Raw genomic sequence first — 20951 nt, forward strand, 5'->3', positions numbered from 1 at the left:
ATGCTCAAATTTAGGTGGCATAAAAACTGAGCCTGTAATATGTGACCATTCCTGATGTGCCAGGCTGCGATTGGCTAAATGAACCACTCACAATGAATCAGCTAAATGAAGCTGCAGAAGATGTTTGTATGTATGCTTATTCTTTGCTTTGCTACCCGTAGGAAGTGTTGCATGTTCATTACAGCCAGCGTCACCTGAGACTGAGACTACAGAAGCTCATCTCCAGCATTTCACACAGGAGACGAGTCAGAAATGTCAATACAAGAAAACAAAGAGATGTTTAACCTTTGAAATTCTAAATTTTGAGATATATGAGACGTTTTATGGGATATGTTCTCAAAGAAGTCCAAATAAGACTTGAAATTATCAATTTACTGATATCAGTGAAATCTGTTGGTTTCCTTAAATAGGAAACTTTGTTTTTTTGAGTTGGACTCATTTGAAATTAATTGCATTTGATTTGTTTGGATTATGATTGGATTATAATGAATTGGTTTATACAGTCACCGACCACTTTATACGGTACACCTTGCTAGTAAAAGGTTGGAGCCATGATAGCATCACACAGTTGTTGCTGATTTGTCGGCTGCATTGAATTGAGACCCGGTGACTGTGGAGGCCATTGGAGCACAGTGAACTCATTGTCATGTTCAAGAAACCAGTTTGAGATGATCTGAGCTTTGTGACATGGTGCATTATCCTGCTGGAAGTAGGTAGTAGCCCTTGGTTTATCTCACCTTCTGTCAGATCCTTGCTGTTTCTGCCATCATTATCATTCTCCTCTTCTGTAATTTTCTGGTTTCTTTGCTGTGTCGTATTTTTTCTTGTTGTGTTCTTCAATTATTTTTACCTGCGCTTTTTGCTTATTTTCTTTATAAATATTTTAGCCACACATTATTTGACTGCTGCTGTTCCACATCTGGGTCCTCTACGCCATATACATCAGAAACATGGTAAATCTGACTCATTTCAAAGCCAACAACACACTCTGACAGAAAGTAAACACAAACTGAGCAGTGTTGTGTCTGCAGGCCAGTGCAGCGAGGAGAGCCTTAACCTTTAAACAGTTGAAACTAAACAATCACTTGACAACAACATGGCCCCACACAGGAGAACCTGCTCCTCAGCAGTTCACCTGCATCTCAAAGAGAAGGAACTCACCTCTGAGGACAGTAATGTCCACAGTTTGGTCAGAGAAGACGGATGGTTTTAAACAAAGGTTAAAGAAAGTCTTCAGTTTATTAATCTGGAAAAAACATCCAAATGAGCACGTGGCCTCAGGCATCACATATGTAACACCTACTTTGAGTCTTCACCTCAAACTCAAACTATTCACATTTTAAATCATGTGACCAAAACACCATTTTGACCCAAAAGACCAGCTTGGTCAGAAACAGACGAGACCCAAACTACTTTAAGCACTCTCAGCACTTTCATCAGCTGAGCTAGATTCACTCCTCCTGCTCAACGTGCTGCTTATCCTTCTGAAGATAATCAGACCATTGAACAGATACTGGGCCTCACAAAGGATCAGCTGCAAATCTCAGTCCATACTGGGGCCAATCAGAACTGTTTTGGCTGCATGAGCCACACAGAATCACACAGAGTGTCTGAATGTCACAGCTCACTGGTGGATGTTGAAAGTAAGAAGATAAATTGTGTTGTCAGTTATAAGTAGAATCAGATATCTAATCTGCATCAGACACAACAAACAGATCAGTGTTGACTGTCAGCTCTGTGCATTCATATCAGCACAACTCTCCTGTTCTCCAAATGATGTAGATGTGGAAATAGTTTGATTTCCTTTTATTAAAGTATTTTACTGAAGCAGCTGATTCAATGAGCGGATTTAAGAACAGAAACAGGAGGTGAGGCTTTTTTCTCGGGACTCTCAGTTCAGATACACATAAGCAGCAGAAAGCAGATATTTTGTAACATGACAGCGTAGGTAAGTGATGGTTATAGTCAGATTAAGTGTTATCATATTGTGCTGCACTATCATCTACGTCATACCCACTTGTGGTTTGCATTACAGGATGTTGCCGCCACATATGTTACAACATGGTCAGTCTTCAGCCAGCAGACACGATGAAGACAGCTCTGCTTGTTCTCTGTAAGTAGACAAAACAACTAATGATTATAATCAGAAACAATCCTGTGACTGATGTTTGTAAAGCCAAAAGTCAGATATGAGCGGACCAGCTCTCTGATTCAGCTGGAGATTTAAAGCGCAACACTTTGAGGTCTCAGTGACAGCTGATGAAGTAGAAGAAGTGTGTGACTCAGATGCATGTCTGTCACTGTGCTCACACTGTGGCTTAACTTTGATGTTTCAGTGCTGTTGAGCTCCTGCCAGACATCTGCCAGTCATGGTAAGTTTGGACCCTTGTGTGTGTGTTTAAAGTGTCGTGTCCAGTTTAGAACTGGGCACGTGTCCGGATTACACTGTAAATATTAGTTTATTTGATACTCTTTTTGAGGAACTTTCATGCGTGCTGCCCACCTCTCATCACTTCCTGTCTGGCGGTTTATTGCCTGCTGATGCAGTTTTTTTTGCCAGTCATTTGTGGCAGACAAAAGGATCAGTTTGTTCGTTGCTTTTTTCCATCTATTGCACTTAAAACTTTGAGTGTACGGGCGGCGTATCAAGTTTATCGTTGTTTGAATGAGTTATCCTCGTTTTTTAGACGACAACCCTTTAGAATTTTGTCGTACAGTATGTGAAAAAAGGCTGCCTTTTGTTCCGTTTCCTGTCAAGATGATTCCACACTGCTTAAATAATGTTGAGGTCCGGGCTCTGGGGAGGATTCATCCCTCCATAAGACCTGCTGCCACTGATCTTCAGTCCAGAAATGAAGACATCATGATGAGACTATTGGAGGAAGATAAAAAAAATGTCATTAAAAGGGACACAAAGTAATTACAGTAGGGTATCAGGATGGATGGAAGGGTCCACAAACAGCAGATAGTTTGGATTCTTTAAATAAACTGTCACCAATTATACACCAACCTAACAACTGGGAGGTTACAGAAACATTAGGAGAGGTCAAATCTACAGTTTGGTTCATTCAGAACATAAATACCACAGAAAACAGCAGCAGAATTATTTCACTTGATCCAGATAAATTCCTTCATAACAATCAGTTAATAATTATCAAAGTCTACCGTGAGGAGAAAACCTCACAGAGTGAATACAGAGGCTTCACCCTGAGGACAAAACCTCAAAGAGCGAATACAGAGGCTTCAGCCTGAGGAGAAAACCTCACAGAGCGAATACAGAGGCTTCACCCTGAGGAGAAAACCTCAAAGAGCGAATACAGAGGCTTCACCCTGAGGAGAAAACCTCACAGAGCGAATACAGAGGCTTCAGCCTGAGGAGAAAACCTCAAAGAGCGAAAACAGAGGCTTCACCCTGAGGAGAAAACCTCACAGAGCGAATACAGAGGCTTCACCCTGAGGAGAAAACCTCACAGAGCGAATACAGAGGCTTCACCCTGAGGAGAAAACCTCACAGAGCGAATACAGAGGCTTCAGCCTGAGGAGAAAACCTCACAGAGCGAATACAGAAGCTTCACCCTGAGGAGAAAACCTCACAGAGCGAATACAGAGGCTTCACCCTGAGGAGAAAACCTCACAGAGCGAATACAGAGGCTTCACCCTGAGGAGAAAACCTCACAGAGCGAATACAGAGGCTTCACCCTGAGGAGAAAACCTCAAAGAGCGAATACAGAGGCTTCACCATGAGGAGAAAACCTCACAGAGCGAATACAGAAGCTTCACCCTGAGGAGAAAACCTCAAAGAGCGAATACAGAGGCTTCACCCTGAGGAGAAAACCTCACAGAGCGAATACAGAGGCTTCACCCTGAGGAGAAAACCTCAAAGAGCGAATACAGAGGCTTCACCCTGAGGAGAAAACCTCACAGAGCGAATACAGAAGCTTCACCCTGAGGAGAAAACCTCAAAGAGCGAATACAGAGGCTTCACCCTGAGGAGAAAACCTCAGAGCGAATACAGAGGCTTCACCCTGAGGAGAAAACCTCACAGAGCGAATTCAGAGGCTTCACCCTGAGGAGAAAACCTCACAGAGCGAATTCAGAGGCTTCACCCTGAGGAGAAAACCTCACAGAGCGAATTCAGAGGCTTCACCCTGTGGAGAAAACCTCACAGAGCGAATACAGAGGCTTCACCCTGAGGAGAAAACCTCACAGAGTGAATACAGAGGCTTCACCCTGAGGAGAAAACCTCACAGAGCGAATTCAGAGGCTTCACCCTGAGGAGAAAACCTCACAGAGCGAATTCAGAGGCTTCACCCTGTGGAGAAAACCTCACAGAGCGAATACAGAGGCTTCACCCTGAGGAGAAAACCTCACAGAGCGAATACAGAGGCTTCACCCTGAGGAGAAAACCTCACAGAGCGAATACAGAGGCTTCACCATGAGGAGAAAACCTCACAGAGCGAATACAGAGGCTTCACCCTGAGGAGAAAACCTCACAGAGCGAATACAGAGGCTTCACCCTGAGGAGAAAACCTCAAAGAGCGAATACAGAGGCTTCACCATGAGGAGAAAACCTCACAGAGCGAATACAGAAGCTTCACCCTGAGGAGAAAACCTCAAAGAGCGAATACAGAGGCTTCACCCTGAGGAGAAAACCTCACAGAGCGAATACAGAGGCTTCACCCTGAGGAGAAAACCTCAAAGAGCGAATACAGAGGCTTCACCCTGAGGAGAAAACCTCACAGAGCGAATACAGAAGCTTCACCCTGAGGAGAAAACCTCAAAGAGCGAATACAGAGGCTTCACCCTGAGGAGAAAACCTCAGAGCGAATACAGAAGCTTCACCCTGTGGAGAAAACCTCACAGAGCGAATACAGAGGCTTCACCCTGAGGAGAAAACCTCACAGAGCGAATACAGAGGCTTCACCCTGAGGAGAAAACCTCACAGAGCGAATACAGAGGCTTCACCCTGAGGAGAAAACCTCACAGAGCGAATACAGAAGCTTCACCCTGAGGAGAAAACCTCACAGAGCGAATACAGAGGCTTCACCCTGAGGAGAAAACCTCACAGAGCGAATTCAGAGGCTTCACCCTGTGGAGAAAACCTCACAGAGCGAATACAGAAGCTTCACCCTGAGGAGAAAACCTCACAGAGCGAATACAGAGGCTTCACCCTGAGGAGAAAACCTCACAGAGCGAATACAGAGGCTTCACCCTGAGGAGAAAACCTCACAGAGCGAATACAGAGGCTTCACCCTGAGGAGAAAACCTCACAGAGCGAATACAGAAGCTTCACCCTGAGGAGAAAACCTCACAGAGCGAATACAGAGGCTTCACCCTGAGGAGAAAACCTCACAGAGCGAATTCAGAGGCTTCACCCTGTGGAGAAAACCTCACAGAGCGAATACAGAAGCTTCACCCTGAGGAGAAAACCTCACAGAGCGAATACAGAGGCTTCACCCTGAGGAGAAAACCTCACAGAGCGAATTCAGAGGCTTCACCCTGTGGAGAAAACCTCACAGAGCGAATACAGAAGCTTCACCCTGAGGAGAAAACCTCACAGAGCGAATACAGAGGCTTCACCCTGAGGAGAAAACCTCACAGAGCGAATACAGAGGCTTCACCCTGAGGAGAAAACCTCACAGAGCGAATACAGAGGCTTCACCCTGAGGAGAAAACCTCAAAGAGCGAATACAGAGGCTTCACCCTGAGGAGAAAACCTCACAGAGCGAATACAGAAGCTTCACCCTGAGGAGAAAACCTCACAGAGCGAATACAGAGGCTTCACCATGAGGAGAAAACCTCACAGAGCGAATTCAGAGGCTTCACCCTGTGGAGAAAACCTCAAAGAGCGAATACAGAGGCTTCACCCTGAGGAGAAAACCTCACAGAGCGAATACAGAAGCTTCACCCTGAGGAGAAAACCTCACAGAGCGAATACAGAGGCTTCACCCTGAGGAGAAAACCTCACAGAGCGAATACAGAGGCTTCACCCTGAGGAGAAAACCTCACAGAGCGAATACAGAGGCTTCACCCTGAGGAGAAAACCTCACAGAGCGAATTCAGAGGCTTCACCATGAGGAGAAAACCTCACAGAGCGAATACAGAGGCTTCACCCTGAGGAGAAAACCTCACAGAGCGAATACAGAGGCTTCAGCCTGAGGAGAAAACCTCACAGAGCGAATACAGAGGCTTCACCGTGAGGAGAAAACCTCACAGAGCGAATACAGAGGCTTCAGCCTGAGGAGAAAACCTCACAGAGCGAATACAGAGGCTTCACCCTGAGGAGAAAACCTCACAGAGCGAATACAGAGGCTTCAGCCTGAGGAGAAAACCTCACAGAGCGAATACAGAGGCTTCAGCCTGAGGAGAAAACCTCACAGAGCGAATTCAGAGGCTTCACCCTGTGGAGAAAACCTCACAGAGCGAATACAGAAGCTTCACCCTGAGGAGAAAACCTCACAGAGCGAATACAGAGGCTTCACCCTGAGGAGAAAACCTCACAGAGCGAATACAGAGGCTTCACCCTGAGGAGAAAACCTCACAGAGCGAATACAGAGGCTTCACCATGAGGAGAAAACCTCACAGAGCGAATTCAGAGGCTTCACCCTGTGGAGAAAACCTCAAAGAGCGAATACAGAGGCTTCACCCTGAGGAGAAAACCTCACAGAGCGAATACAGAGGCTTCACCCTGAGGAGAAAACCTCACAGAGCGAATTCAGAGGCTTCACCCTGTGGAGAAAACCTCACAGAGCGAATACAGAAGCTTCACCCTGAGGAGAAAACCTCACAGAGCGAATACAGAGGCTTCACCCTGAGGAGAAAACCTCACAGAGCGAATACAGAGGCTTCACCCTGAGGAGAAAACCTCACAGAGCGAATACAGAGGCTTCACCATGAGGAGAAAACCTCACAGAGCGAATTCAGAGGCTTCACCCTGTGGAGAAAACCTCAAAGAGCGAATACAGAGGCTTCACCCTGAGGAGAAAACCTCACAGAGCGAATACAGAGGCTTCACCCTGAGGAGAAAACCTCACAGAGCGAATACAGAGGCTTCACCCTGAGGAGAAAACCTCACAGAGCGAATTCAGAGGCTTCACCATGAGGAGAAAACCTCACAGAGCGAATACAGAGGCTTCACCCTGAGGAGAAAACCTCACAGAGCGAATACAGAGGCTTCACCGTGAGGAGAATGGCTTTAAATGGCTTCTAAAGAGTAATGTTTACTGATGAGGAGACAGAGGCCAGAAGCAGCCGGATGAACTCTGAATGAAATCTGCTCAGATTCATCCACAGACAAAAAAGTCCAAAAATACACTGAAAACAGCCAAAGAGTTTCTGGGTGTCGTGTTTGATATTAACCTCATGTAGCTCCATTTCAGTCCTGCAGACAGGTGAGTTTCTTTTAGTGTTTGTCAGCTCAGGCTGCACATGTTTGTCTGAACCTCTGAGAACAATAAGGAAATGTACTGTGTAAGTAAGAGAGACATGTTTTAAGTTAAAGTTTCCATCCATCTTAACTCAAAGGTATCTGAAGAGGAAATGTTTGTTCCTAATGAGATTTAGTACATGAGCATCTGGCTGATGGAAAAAAAAATCACCAGTTATTGTAAGTCACACGGAGAAGTGAAGTGAGCCTTTAAAACATGCACCATCAGCAGAATACAGTGAAAGAAAAGATGGTAATCTGTCTTTTTGTCTCCGTCAGCCTCCCTGACGGTCACTCCCAGCTGGTCTCAGTATTTCGAGTATGAGGACGTCTCCATCAGCTGCGAGCAGCTCGGCCCCGGTGAATGGACAGTGTGGAGATCCACCACAAAGTGAGTTCACCAGCACAACACTCATGTCACAGCAGAGAGAGTTTGACTGCTCAGATCACAAACTCTGTGCAGTCAGACCTCACAGGCATCTGCTTTCTGACTCTGAGGATTGCTTCTTTATTGTCGGCCACGGCAACTGATTTCATCTGCCTTAGGTGAGTAAATGTGTGTTGCTCATCACACACTCCTGCACTGCGCTGTGAAGATAAGGCCTCAGAAGCTTATCGACTTCCTGTTTTGTGAGCCTGACAGATGAGATCATTAAACAGCGCTAAGAGACGACGAGGCAACGCTGCCAAATCTAAACTGACAGCTTAGTGTCACATGTTAACAGGTGTCACAGTAAAGGCCCAGAAATGCACACATGGGGATGTTTTATGTTCTATAATGAAGCGTTCTTGATGGTTGAATCTTGTATTATGCCTCATCCTAACAAACCACAATGCCGTATAAAACAGGGAAAAGTCCCTGAACGTACTGGTTCTCTTGACGCTGTTATTACATATCCCCATAATCCACCGAGATAATGAGATTCATTCAAACATAAAGGGTCAAATTTATGTGGCGGGACCAGTATGGTGATAAATGTGGATTAGTGAGAGCAGACAAAAAGGTAAAGCAAAGCTATTACCACCATCCCAAACTGGGTTTACACAAATTCGCCACAGAGGAGGCTCGAGACAAACTCATCGAAGTAACATGTTTATTCCACAATATAAAAATAAAAGGATCATTATTAAAAGCCGAGCAGCTACTCACACATATACAAAGAAAGAGGGACACAGTTTTCTCTGGCTCAACTCCCAGAGTTGAGAGACAGGCAGGGCAGTAATCTAAAAAGAAAAGCACAACACAACATGCACGAAAAGAAGAGAAATTATACCACGCACCAACAGAAGACCACCACCCTGGAAATCCACCACCAGGAGCTGGCCGTGCCCTGTGCCAATTACAAAAGAAAGTTAAAAGATCAAAAGTAATAAATCAAGGTTCAATTACTTGAACGTACAAAATAATCAACAATAGTAAAACATAAATCAAATCATTCCCGTCAGGTCACAGCAGATTGCCAAGGCGACTGCTGAACGGCAATACAGCTGACCTGGCGCTGGGACAAGCAGCCGACCAGAAGAGGCTACACAAAGTAGCCCGAGTCTGTAGAGTGCAGATGGACGGAGAGTCAGGCCACTTCGACTGGTGTCCTATTAAAACATGGAGGTTGAGCCCAAGCCAGCAACATACAGAAAAATAATAAAGAAGCTTTCTACCGTAAAGAATTGTTAGGAGCGGCATTCACACAGGGTGAATCGGCAACCCCGGAAGTCTGAACCCAGCAGGCAATCACCACAGAGGTGAGGGAGGGAGTTTTATGTGCCACCAGCCGGCCCAGTGATCAATAACAGACAGGCACTGACATAGTGCAGTCAGGGCCTACTGCCACATTTATCATGTAACATTTCACCACGATTTACTGTAATACCGGTAACTGTTACATCCCTTGTGTGTGTGTGTGTGTGTGTGTGTGTGTGTGTGTGTGTGTGCTGCAGGGTAAGAAAACACATCTAACCCTCTGACTCCACACCTCTGATCAGAAGTCTTCTGCCAACAATGAGATAAATGCCTGAGTGTGGATGACTAACACAAATGGGATGTTCCCAGGTTGTCTCAGTGTGGCGTCGGATGGGGCACCCAGACCTCCTCCACCTGCAGCGTGAAGTCGCTGAAGCCCGATGACAGCGGAGTGTATTGGTGTGAATCCAAACACAGAGACAGCAGCAACGCCATCAACATCACTGTCACTGGTGAGACTCTTTCATCTCCTCTAAAGACACACATCCAGCCACTTACAGGTGATACACATGAGCTGCTGTAAAGGAAACGGGTTCCAACAAGGAGAAGTGAATCTCTGTGAGAGGATTCAGCTCAGAGGACACAGACCACAACCTTCACACGTTAACATGCAGTTCAGTTCAAATCTGATATTTGACAGCAACAAAAACACCAGAAATGCCAAGAAAGGCCAGAGAAAACATTTTAAAAGTTTATATTTCAGAGGTTCATCCATCCATCATCTGCCACTTATACAAAGTTGTCCAGGAGGGACACCCAGACATCCCTCTGCCCAGCGACACTCTCCAGCTCCTCCTAGGGGCTCCTGAAATGTTCCCAGGCCAGATGGGATATATGATCCAGCCTGCGTCTGACCCAGGTCTTTTCCCCACTGGAACTGCCTGGAAATATTTATGTTTTGGGGCAAATTCTGGCCTGGTACTGACTGAATTTTTCATTTGAAGTCATCACATCACAACACAAATGCAGATAAAACCTGGATCAGAAAGAACACGTTTCCAGGGTAACATACCTGCGCTCCACAGTGTACGGTGTCTGGCTCACCCACTCCCACTTCCCAGTCCTCCAATCAGACAAACCGACCCAGTAAAACCCAGGAACTGAGTGCTTGGGCACAAAGTCCTGCACAGACAGGAAGACAGAGACACATGTGGCAGAAGCTGCTGTGTTTGACAGGTCAGTGGATGAAGTGGAGCAGGGCTGGAACAGGGTATCAGTATGTTTTAAGCAGAGTCAGCCTCATCACATCCAGTTAGTTCAGACATAAATTCTGTTGCAGAATTGACTTTATTATTGCTCAGACCATTTTCAGGTGTACTTCTATCCTTTCATATCAAACATACAAAAAACACATATTTTCATGTTCAGATCCTGAATTTTTCCTTTATCTTTATTTTACTGCACTCATTTCAGCCTCCGGCAGGTGTCGCTTTTGTCTCCAAGTCTCTTTTTGTCTTATTAATTTCAAAACAAACACATTTTTCAGAACGTCAACAACATTCAGTGATCCTGCAGAGTCCTGCCCTCCCTGTGATGGAGGGAGATGACGTCACTCTGAGCTGTCAAATAAAAAATGGAACAAAGACCACTTCCTCCAACCTCCCAGCTGCTTTCTATAAAGATGGCTCCTCCATCAGGACTGAGCCTACAGGTCACATGACCCTCCACCATGTTACCAGGTCTGATGAAGGCCTCTACATGTGTAACATCAGCATTCACAAAAAGTCTCCACCCAGCTGGCTGCTGATAAGAGGTAAAGATCAACGCTGGCAAATGAAAATATGAATCATATTTAGTTTTTCTTCCCCACTGCAGAACTCCATCTGTTGGTACACAGAATATACCGTAAGTTGGGCTTTATTTATTTGATATGACATGAGATCATGTTGGGTTAGACGTCAACATAATGTTTTCCAGTAAGAGTCCATCAGATAACCAGTGTCTGCACACATGTACAGTAAGTCTGCAGTAATGATAAACTGCTTCCACAGTATTTGGGAGTCTGTCGGGAACATTTAAGGAAGCGCTGCTGTACACCCTAAGTTCCACTCTTTCTCTGATCCCAGATGATTCCAAACCACCATTTCTGACAGTGTCTCCAGACTCGTCTCAGCTGTTTGAGTATGACAAACTGTCCCTGAGCTGCAGCAACAACAGCAGCTCTCATGGATGGAGGATTCAAAGGTTCCTCTTGCATAACGGCATTCTGTCCAGCTGTGGTAAGGGATTGGGGATCCAGAATTCTGCTGAATGTACCATAGAAATAGCCAAAAAGCAGGACTCTGGAATCTACTGGTGTGAATCTCCTGCAAAGCAGCGGAGCAACTCCGTCAACATCTCTATAACCGGTAGGACCAGTGGAACCCAAACCCATACAACACTCATTTACATGATTATTAACTTATTGTGGAGGTAAATTAGAACAGATGTGCAGTCTTCAATGTTTAAAATGTTTGCTCCTCTTTCTTTAAGTCTGTTTCCTCCCACAGGGCCCAGTCTGCTCTGATTAGGCAGAAATGTTTGCAACTGATTATAATTTGTGATGTACTTCTATCCTTTCATATCAAACACACAAAAAAACACATTTTTTCATCCTATGTTCAGACAACCCAGTGATCCTGCAGAGTCCTGCCCTCCCTGTGATGGAGGGAGATGACGTCACACTGAGCTGTCGATCAAAGACCACTTCCTCCAACCTCCCAGCTGCTTTCTATAAAGATGGCTCCTCCATCAGGACTGAGCCTACAGGTCACATGACCCTCCACCATGTAACCAGGTCTGATGAAGGCCTCTACATGTGTAACATCAGCATTCACAAAAAGTCTCCACCCAGCTGGCTGCTGATAAGAGGTAAAGATCAATGCTGGCAAATGAAAATATGAATCATATTTAGTTTTTCTTCCCCACTGCAGAACTCCATCTGTTGGTACACAGAATATACCATATTTATTTTTTACATGAAGTTGTTATCTGCACATCTGACCCATATCTTACTGCACCACCATGACATTTGAAGCACAACAGCTCTTCAACAAACCAGTTTATTTTTCTTCTGTTCTTGGCACAAAATAAAAAACTCCCTCAGCTGCAGTGCTTCCTTCCATTTGGTCTCTATTGTACATTTTGACAGCCTTCGAGATGAAATACCGGACTGACCAATCAAAAACCTGTTGGGTTCTCGAGCTTTAGTTGTATTTGCGGTGAGAAAGGTAAAATCTTCAAATCCTGGACAAGCCCCAAAAGGTTAAGAGCCTTTTTTTATGGGTGTCTGAAACTCAAAGACTTTGTATGCTTATAAAAACAGAGCTGCTCAAACAACCTTCCTGTTTGTTGTCCACAGGACACAGTGCTCCTCGTTTAGTCGGTACAGGATGACGTTTGTTTCGTGATGTGACTGTTAACGGATGGGATTTTAGAACTTCCGATGAGCTGTGTTTGTGTTTGTTTTTCTTCCAGCTCTCAAGGTTTCTGAACCAACGCCGACTGCGCTGGACGTGGCGCCACATCCTGGTCTGCGCTCCGTACCTGATCTCCACCGTCCTCGTGGTGTCTTTGTATCGACACAGACCAACAGGTAAAGCTCCACTCACACCGACATCATGGTGATTTAAAAACTCAAGAGTCAGGGGAAGTCTCCAAGTGTTCTACCAACATGTTTTTTATCAACAACCAGTTCATCTCAGCGATGACTGAAGCAGTCAACAAATTAGCACAAAGCAGCAGACCTGGGGATAATCAGGAGTGACTTTACTAACAGCACAGCCGCAGCTTATTGCTGTAAAATCATAACAGGATGTAACTATGACTGAGACACTGCTTCCAACTGAGCTCATTTAAAACTGTTACTTCTTTAATCAAACTCCTGCTTTCACACCATCAGACTTCATTCTTCAGTTTAACTACAACTTCATTATTTTTCATGCTTCAGTTAAAAGGTTGAGCTGATTATTAAGTCATTAAATTATTTTAGATAATTATTGATAATAATTATTGATAATAATTACTGTGAAACGCCGTACGTGTTACATTACAATGATTTCAAATATTCAAAAGTAAGAAAAATGTTTTCTAAATTCTGCAGGAAGGAAACCACCTGTTTCCATGACAACGTCTCCACAAAATGAGGAAGATGAGGGACTGGACTATGATGATGCCGTGGCTCATATCACCACTGAACATCATTTCTGAAATACTGTCTTCAGCTGCACGTTCAGTTCAAACAAAATGACTGCTTTGTGTGTCGTGTTGCTTTTTTTTTGGATGTTCTTCATCATCACAATAAAGAAATTACTTTTTAACTTTCTGAAGGGTGTTTTCTTTGGTGTGTGATGCTTGAAACTTTTGATCTAATTATTTAAACAGTATTTTCCAACAGTTTGAATTGTCATTTAATGCCTGAATCCTTTCAGGTGTTGTTTTTCCTCTGTGAAGAACTTTACTTCACCTCATATTTCTAAATATGAGGTGTTCTGCCTAATTCCCCCCAGCCGGGGGGAATATTAAAATGTGAAAAAATCTTTAATAACATGGATCTTCTCTTGTAAAGTTCAAAGGATTTATTCACATAGAATTCAGGTATGGTTCACGTTGGCGTGGTGGTTAGCACCGTCTGTCTCTGTGTGGCCCTGTGATGGACTGGCGAGGTGTTCCCTGCCTACATTCTATATTCTGCCCTTAATTCTTACATGCATTGTACTCAGTGTTACTGTGTATAACCTGCAGATGGCCTCCTGCAAGATAGCAACATATCCTGTTTTTCTCTTTTCTCCCGAGGACATTGTGTGCTGTGATAAAGCTGCACTTTAAGGAGGATAGAAGGGGAGCTGGTACTTGCAGCTGTGTCTGTGTAACCTTGACTGTAGTTAGGGTGGAAAAGTAGATAAGAACACTCAACAATACCCAAGGAGCGATGAAGCAACAATGTGCATTATGACTGAAGTGTCTTCGGTCAGTTGTCAGAACAACTGTATTTTGTACTGTGTTGTTCTCCCTTGCAAGATATTATTATAAAAACCTCTTATATCCTCAGAAGAAAATAACTGACTCTGTGCATTACTAAAATTTCCACCACAATCTCATTTTAAACCCTGGTGAGAACCAGATGATTTCTTATTTTATCAAAACCCTAAATACGATGGAGAAGCTTAAATACCAGCAATGAGATAAGAATTAGATGTATGTACCAAATAATAATGTTGCTATTTGAGTATTTATGGAGCAAAGATGGTCAGAGGATCTCCAGTTTGTTCCTCAAAGAAAGATCGGAAGGGATTTGCATATTTCTCCCTCTACAGTGCAGAATATAATTAAAGCATTCAAGGAATCTGGAGGAATTTCTGTCACATTCTGCTCATCTGCTGTCTGCTGGTATTTTTCCACTCACCTGTCTCTGCTCCACTCTGTCAGGCAGCCACGCCCCACTCATCAGGCCAACTCCCTACACCTGTGGCAGCACCTGCCTCTCATCAACACTGGCTGCATTTAAGACTGCTCCTGTCATCTCCCTCGTGCCGGATTGTTCTCGTGTCACGCCAGACTTTCCAGCGGTCCTTTCTGGCCTGATCTCCTGTTGCCGACCTGCCTGTTTCAGCTCTGGCCTGGATATTACCTCAGTCTTCTGTCTCCGACAACGAGTTCTGTCTGTTCCCTTCTGTTTTTTGGCACAGCTCTTTACTGGACCTGTCTATAAGTTCAGCCATTAACAACTTACTACCTGTCTGCCTGTGCTGAGTGTGGATTCAAACCATACCCATGACCATTTCAGTGTGTAAAGGACAAGCATAAGCTGGACACCCGTGATCTCCGTAGGTTACGCCGTGAACAAGGGATCACTGTGGGAGACCTTTGTCAAGAACTACAATACACAGTTCCATTCACAAACTTTACTGTGCAGAAAAGAAGCCTTATGTTAACCTCGTCCAGGGGTGGCGTCCACTTCTCTGGGCTCAGGGGCATCTGGGATGGACCATCAGACAGTGGAAACATGTACTGTGGTTAGACCAATTAGTATTCCCGATCTTTGTTTATGCATTTGTCAGACGCTTTTATCCAAAGTGACTGACAAATGAGGATATAACATACAGCTAACATCAAAGCTAATTATAGCTTCATAGAAGGAAACAAGTTGTCAGAGCTGACAGGGAGGACACTGTAGAGGGAAGTACAGGGTAAGTGCTAAGATAGGAGATGCTGTCTGAGTTTGGGTTTTTCTAATTTCAACAGTATATAGCTAGCTAAAACCAGACTGGTGTAAAAATATCCTTTGTATAAGGCTGTACAGCGCATCATGTAGAAGACAGACACAATTACGTCAGAGGCTTTTCCGCCACAGAGTTGATTCTCAAGTCAAGTGCGTGCTCAAAGAAAAAAGCTTGGACACTCCAACGAGTAAAAGGAACACAGGTGAACTTATACAATACTGTATTAAACACACATAAGAAAATAAACAATTTACAAACCCTACCGGCAGTTACTTTTATTCCCTTTTTTAAAATGTCTTAACTGGGTGCACCCTAAATAAAACATCGGCCTCTCAGTTACTGGTGCACTCTTGTCATTGATCAGATCAGCAGCTGGCTTCAGAATTATAGCCTGTGACACGTATGAAGCCACCGCCGGGTGCTCAATAGTCTTAATTTTGGCCCTCATGTTGTACCATACCCTCAAGTTCCGTGATGAGTCTCTGCCTGAAGTGGAGGAGTTTAAATAGCTTAGGATCCTATTAAATCTAAAATGAATTTCAATTTTAAGTGTCAAATACTCTGGAAGAAAAATCTGTTAAAACTCAATGTCCCCAAAGACGAAGTAACAATTGTATCAATCTACTGAGAGTAAAATAAATAAAAGTGACAAATAGTGTATAAAGAAATGTTAAAAAGAATAAAATATTTCAGATACAATTTCTAAAAAAAGTGGAGTTTCCGATTTATAAAAAAAAAAAAAGTGAACATTCACATACTAAATACAAATTGAATGTAAAAAAAAGAAAAAGTGATTTTTGGAAAAATTTAAAAATTAGACATTTCAGATACAAAGTCCAACATTGAGACTTCAAAAAATCATGTAAAATATCAAATTTCTGAGATCAGAAATCACTAATTCTATAATTGCACAGCATCAGGATGAACCATGGCTGCTCAGCAAAATTCTGCTCATTGGAACAGAATCAGTGAAGATCTGTCAGCAGGTTGGAAATTCATCTTGGCTGATTGCAGCTCAGTGATTCCTCTCTAATATGTTTGTCACATGTGCAGCAAAATAACTGCAGCTGACAGCAACTGAATGGTCTCAGTGGAAGTGAGCTGCAGAGAAACACAACATACTGATATTCAGTGTGAAGCTTTGACTGGAAACACACAGAAAAACAACATCCTGGAAGAATGGCAGCTTCCATCTTTAAAGGACTGGAAGAGGAAGAAGTTTCCAAGGAATCATTCAGAAGAGTTTCAAACAGAAACTGACTGAATCCATGAATCTGAAAAGGTGTTTCTGAGTGAAACAGACAGACATGTACAGACTGAACTATCTGTTCAACAGTGATTCTCTGACAGGAGGAAACTCTTTATACTCAACACAGAGACACTGAGGAACCAAGTGGCCAGAACCAGAACCCAAATCCAGGATGCAGAGGTTCATCAGTGAATGTGATGTTGAAGGTGTGGAGGTGGATCAGTGTGTCAGAGGAGACTCTGTAGAAGGACAGAGTGCCAGCAGGACGGTCCACATACACTGCTGCTCTGTTAGAGACAGAGGAGGAGGAGGAGGAGATGGATGTTCGTATGTCTTTGTGCCAGATACAGTAACCTAAACGATCAGAGCAGCTCAAACTCCAGGAGTGATCATTGTATCCAAACATACACTCTCTGCCTCCTCTTCTTCTGATTCCTCTGTAACTCACTGATATAAAAACATCTCCTCTCCACTCGACCTCCCAGTAACAGCGACCAGTCAGAACATTTCTACACAGAAGCTGAGACCAGTCATGAAATCTGTCTGAATGATCAGGATATGACTGAACCTCCTCCACACGTGTCACCTTCCTGTTGTTGTCAGACAGTTCCAGTTTTCTGTTCACTGTGTTTGTGTCGATTGTGAGTTGACAGGAATCTGATGGAGAGAACAAACACAATCCAGCTGCAGTTATTGATCTATCATCTGTTCACTTTGATCAATGAGTGATGTGACAGTGTGAAGATGGTTGGATGTCATGAATCAGATGAAGAACACACTTACACTTCCTCAGACCTGGTGTCAACCATCGTTCTCCAGCAGGCTCCACCCTGAAAGGAGGAGGGGGGTCAGAGCAGCACAGTCTCTTTCAGCATGCAAACATGGACATTACATGGCTCTCACACACATTGTTCTACACTGAGAAAGAGTGTACAGCCCCATTTAAAAAACACATAAATATCCCTTTAACTGGATGAATAAAGTCTCTGAATCTGCTGAATATGTTTCCTTACAGGCTGTGCATTAACCAGGAGATGATTGCTGGTATGTATGTTCTCTTTGTGGTCCGTTTATCTCAGAAAAGACATGATAACCCTCCATCATTCTGACAGATCCACGCTGTTTTAAGGGGACACCTGCTAATGCTGGCAGACATTTCCTCCTCCTCCTTACAGAGGTTTTCTCCTCCCTCGCTGCTCGTCATCACTTCTAACCAGCTCATGAGTCGGTGAAAGGAAAAGGAGCGGACTGTGTCTGAAGTTATGGAAATAAGTTATCAAAGTATGTGGACAGTATGGGACGTTTCAGAAGTTTCATCTCCACTTCAGATCACACTTAAATTACACTGAAAATATTTGTGTGCACGGTCTGAAGAATGTGTGAAGTGTGCAATTCTCTTTATTTAATGTAGGAACATTTGTATGAGTGGTTTGTATATCTGTATGTGAGATGGAATCTAGACCCACCCAGGTGGACCCTGCCTCTCACCCTGTGGCTGTTGGGATAGGCTCCAGCTCCTGCGACCATGAATGAATTAAGCAGGTATAGAAAATGGATGAATGGATTTATGCATCTGGTCCCTGGACTTTGGGATAATTTTGGATGGCATTAAAACTTTATAATTTGGACACTGTAACAGGGAACCTGTTTGGTGTAAACTAAAAGCAACATTTGAGCAGAAGTACTTTAAACCAACAGTGAAGCCTGAAGCTGTAAAAGTAAAGATTTGGGTCTGAAGCAAGGCCTGGTCAACTGTCCATCATAGAATCCAACATGAATTCTTCATCATTTCAGAGGCTGTTTGAGGAAAATGTGAAAGATTGGAAAGATCTGTCTTCTTGGGTTCTAAAGCGAGTGTGAGGGACCATCAATAGATGTTGAACAGAGGATCTCAAGCTACGATCTTAAGTGTAGGGCTGGATCAGTTCACAGATGTCGGGAGGAAACTGTCCATGCAACGCTCTCAATGTCAAAACCAAAATTTCATAATTTATGCGTTAAAATACAGGAAGCCAATGAAGAGATTTTAAGACGGGGGTAATGTAGGCTCTTCTGTCAATGCTTGTCATGATACTCACAGCAGAATTTTGTACAAGCTGTAAACAAGTCAAATACTTCTTACTCAGACAGGTGAACAGCTGACTGATGTTTAACATGAACATGATCACATAGTGAGATGTAAGCTGTATCTCTGTAAGAGGAAAACAGTCTCACACAGTTTTTCAACCTTTATGCTGAAACTAATGTTTTTGTGCTGCAGGCTAACATAAAGCTGTTAAATGTTCTGTGTAAAGATCTGCCTGAGTGAACAAAGGAAAAAGGCTCCTACATTTAGGTTCATATAAAACTCAGAAACCAGCATGAAGGAAAAACACAGGGCTGAGTGAAGCACAGAAAACATCTCTTCCTCCTCCATCAGACATTGTGTGATGCTGCAGCAGACCTCTCCATACCTGAGAGTTACCAGCCTCCACTGTGGATCCTCCAGTCCAGCTGATAGCTGCTTCACTCCTGAGTCTCCTGGATGGTTGTAGCTCAGGTCCAGCTCTCTCAGATGGGAGGGGTTGGAGGTCAGAGCTGAGATCAGAGAAGCACAGCCTTCCTCTGTGATCAGACAGCCTGACAGGCTGCGGAAAACAACACAAACGGCAGATACTGAGAGAACTGCTCTGAAACTAAAGCTGAATGTGATCAAATGTGACATCACACACAGTGTTTGAATCACCTTCTCTGAACACTTCTTCTTTATTTTGGTGTTGTTTTAATTGGAGACCCCAACTTCTGTATATTAATTCACTTTCCTGAAAATTTATCCTAAAACCTCACGTCATCCCCAAAGTAAACTGAGAGCAGTTCCAGAACCACATGGAGTAGATGCTTCATTGTGTTTACAGTCCCTATATAGTCAGAATTTGTTCTCAAACTTACTCAGTCTAAGTGTTACTGGGACTGAGTTAAAAACATTTTTCTGACAAACTTTCTCAGTTAGATTTTTTTCTTTTCTGTAATCAGTTTCCTGTAGATGTTTATGCATTTAACAGACACTTTTATCCAGAGACTCTAAAGCCTTCATGCCCATGGTACCAAGCTGAATGTTTTTTTTTTGCAAACAGTGAAAAAAAAAAGACTGGACTACATTGTTGTCCACCGGTTTTAACCAGTTACAAAATGCTTGCATTTCTCGCCAAGCGTTAAATTTACATTTTCCCATAAAACATGAAATGGGTAAACTAATGTTAAAAACAAACTTCTTGTGTTGCTTCTGCTTGGCTTGGTGTCCTTGTCTGTTTGGTGGCCCGTGCTGTCGCAAAGTGACGTGATCAGACCCGGAGCAGTTGAGTTCTCAATTATTGGTACCACCACTCTTTATTTAGGCTACGTTATTTAATCAAAATAATAGTGGTGAAACTTCTGAGGAGAATGCAATACGGAGAAGTTACATATTGCACAAGTTTTAAGACCCATATATAAAAATTCAAGACATTTTCAAGTGTTTTTAAGGTATTATTTCCAAATTCATAAATTCAATGCTTTTAAGACTTTTTAAGACCCCACGGGAACCCTGTCTTAGGTCTTTATGAGGAGTTTGTTGATTCTTCAGGAAACACTTGAGAACAAGGTCTGCTCTGATGTGCAAACATTCATATGAGTTGGTGAGTTACCTCAATGTCGTAATTTCACTTTTTTTAATAGTTTAGTTTGTATTGTTGTTGGTATTGATTTTTCCTGCTATGATTGCTGAAACATAACATTTGTTATACAAAGGAATCAAGAGAACATTGGTTTTCTCACAGTCTGTCACATGTGCAAACATTAATACACTTTAGAGCTGTTTGAATTCAAATAAATCTGAAAGATCATTTAGAGCATGTCTCCAACAACATTTTCAGTCAAAGTCAAAAGAAATATTAAAAAATCATCTGTGATTAAAAACTAATGAGAAAAAATTACGTTTGAAAATATAATGAAAAATTCTAATTTAAACACCATCACTGGGTTAAAAAAAAGACACCAACAGCAGACACCATCCTGAACAGGTCAGCTGTTCATCCATGACTGTAAAGCAGAATTGAAATGATCAGCAGTTGAACAGTTGAATGAATCCTGACCTGAGAGCCTCCAGGTTACAGTTTGGACTCTTCAGTCCAGCAGAAAGCTGCTTCACTCCTGAATCCTGCAGGTTGTTGTTACTCAGGTCCAGTTCTGTCAGACTGGAGGACTGGGAGCTGAGAGCTGAGGATAGAGCTGCACATCCTTCATCTGAGAGGTTACAGCCACTCAGTCTAAGGAGAGAATAACAGGGAAAGAATGAAGTTATACCCGTTCAATCCAACT

General features: G+C 43.3%; 2 protein-coding genes across 2 annotated transcripts in view; one reads left to right on the forward strand and one right to left on the reverse strand.

Annotated features, from left to right (window-relative positions):
* Positions 1-1096: 1096 nt before the first annotated feature.
* Positions 1097-13418, forward strand: LOC140290766 (sialoadhesin-like). The gene is made up of 11 exons (XM_072379370.1): positions 1097-1172; positions 1491-1643; positions 2036-2113; positions 2337-2372; positions 7706-7817; positions 9462-9619; positions 10654-10920; positions 11234-11515; positions 11772-12017; positions 12624-12741; positions 13249-13418. Exons 1-11 carry the CDS (start codon positions 1097-1099, stop codon positions 13289-13291), a joined length of 1569 nt encoding a protein of 522 aa, XP_072235471.1. The 3' UTR covers positions 13292-13418.
* Positions 13419-16945: 3527 nt separating this feature from the next.
* The window catches only part of LOC140291809 (NLR family CARD domain-containing protein 3-like), a 562338-nt gene continuing 558332 nt past the window's right edge, over positions 16946-20951 (reverse strand). The window contains exons 10-12 of the mRNA XM_072379443.1: positions 20726-20899; positions 19070-19243; positions 16946-17446 (exon numbers count right to left, since the gene is read on the reverse strand). Of these exons, the coding sequence (XP_072235544.1) occupies positions 17335-17446; positions 19070-19243; positions 20726-20899 (460 nt within the window). The 3' untranslated portion in view covers positions 16946-17334. The remainder of the gene's footprint in view (positions 17447-19069; positions 19244-20725; positions 20900-20951) is intronic.

Source organism: Leuresthes tenuis, unplaced genomic scaffold (assembly GCF_036924035.1).
Source record: "Leuresthes tenuis unplaced genomic scaffold, fLeuTen1.0.hap1 SCAF_1, whole genome shotgun sequence".
Lineage (NCBI taxonomy): Eukaryota > Metazoa > Chordata > Actinopteri > Atheriniformes > Atherinopsidae > Leuresthes > Leuresthes tenuis.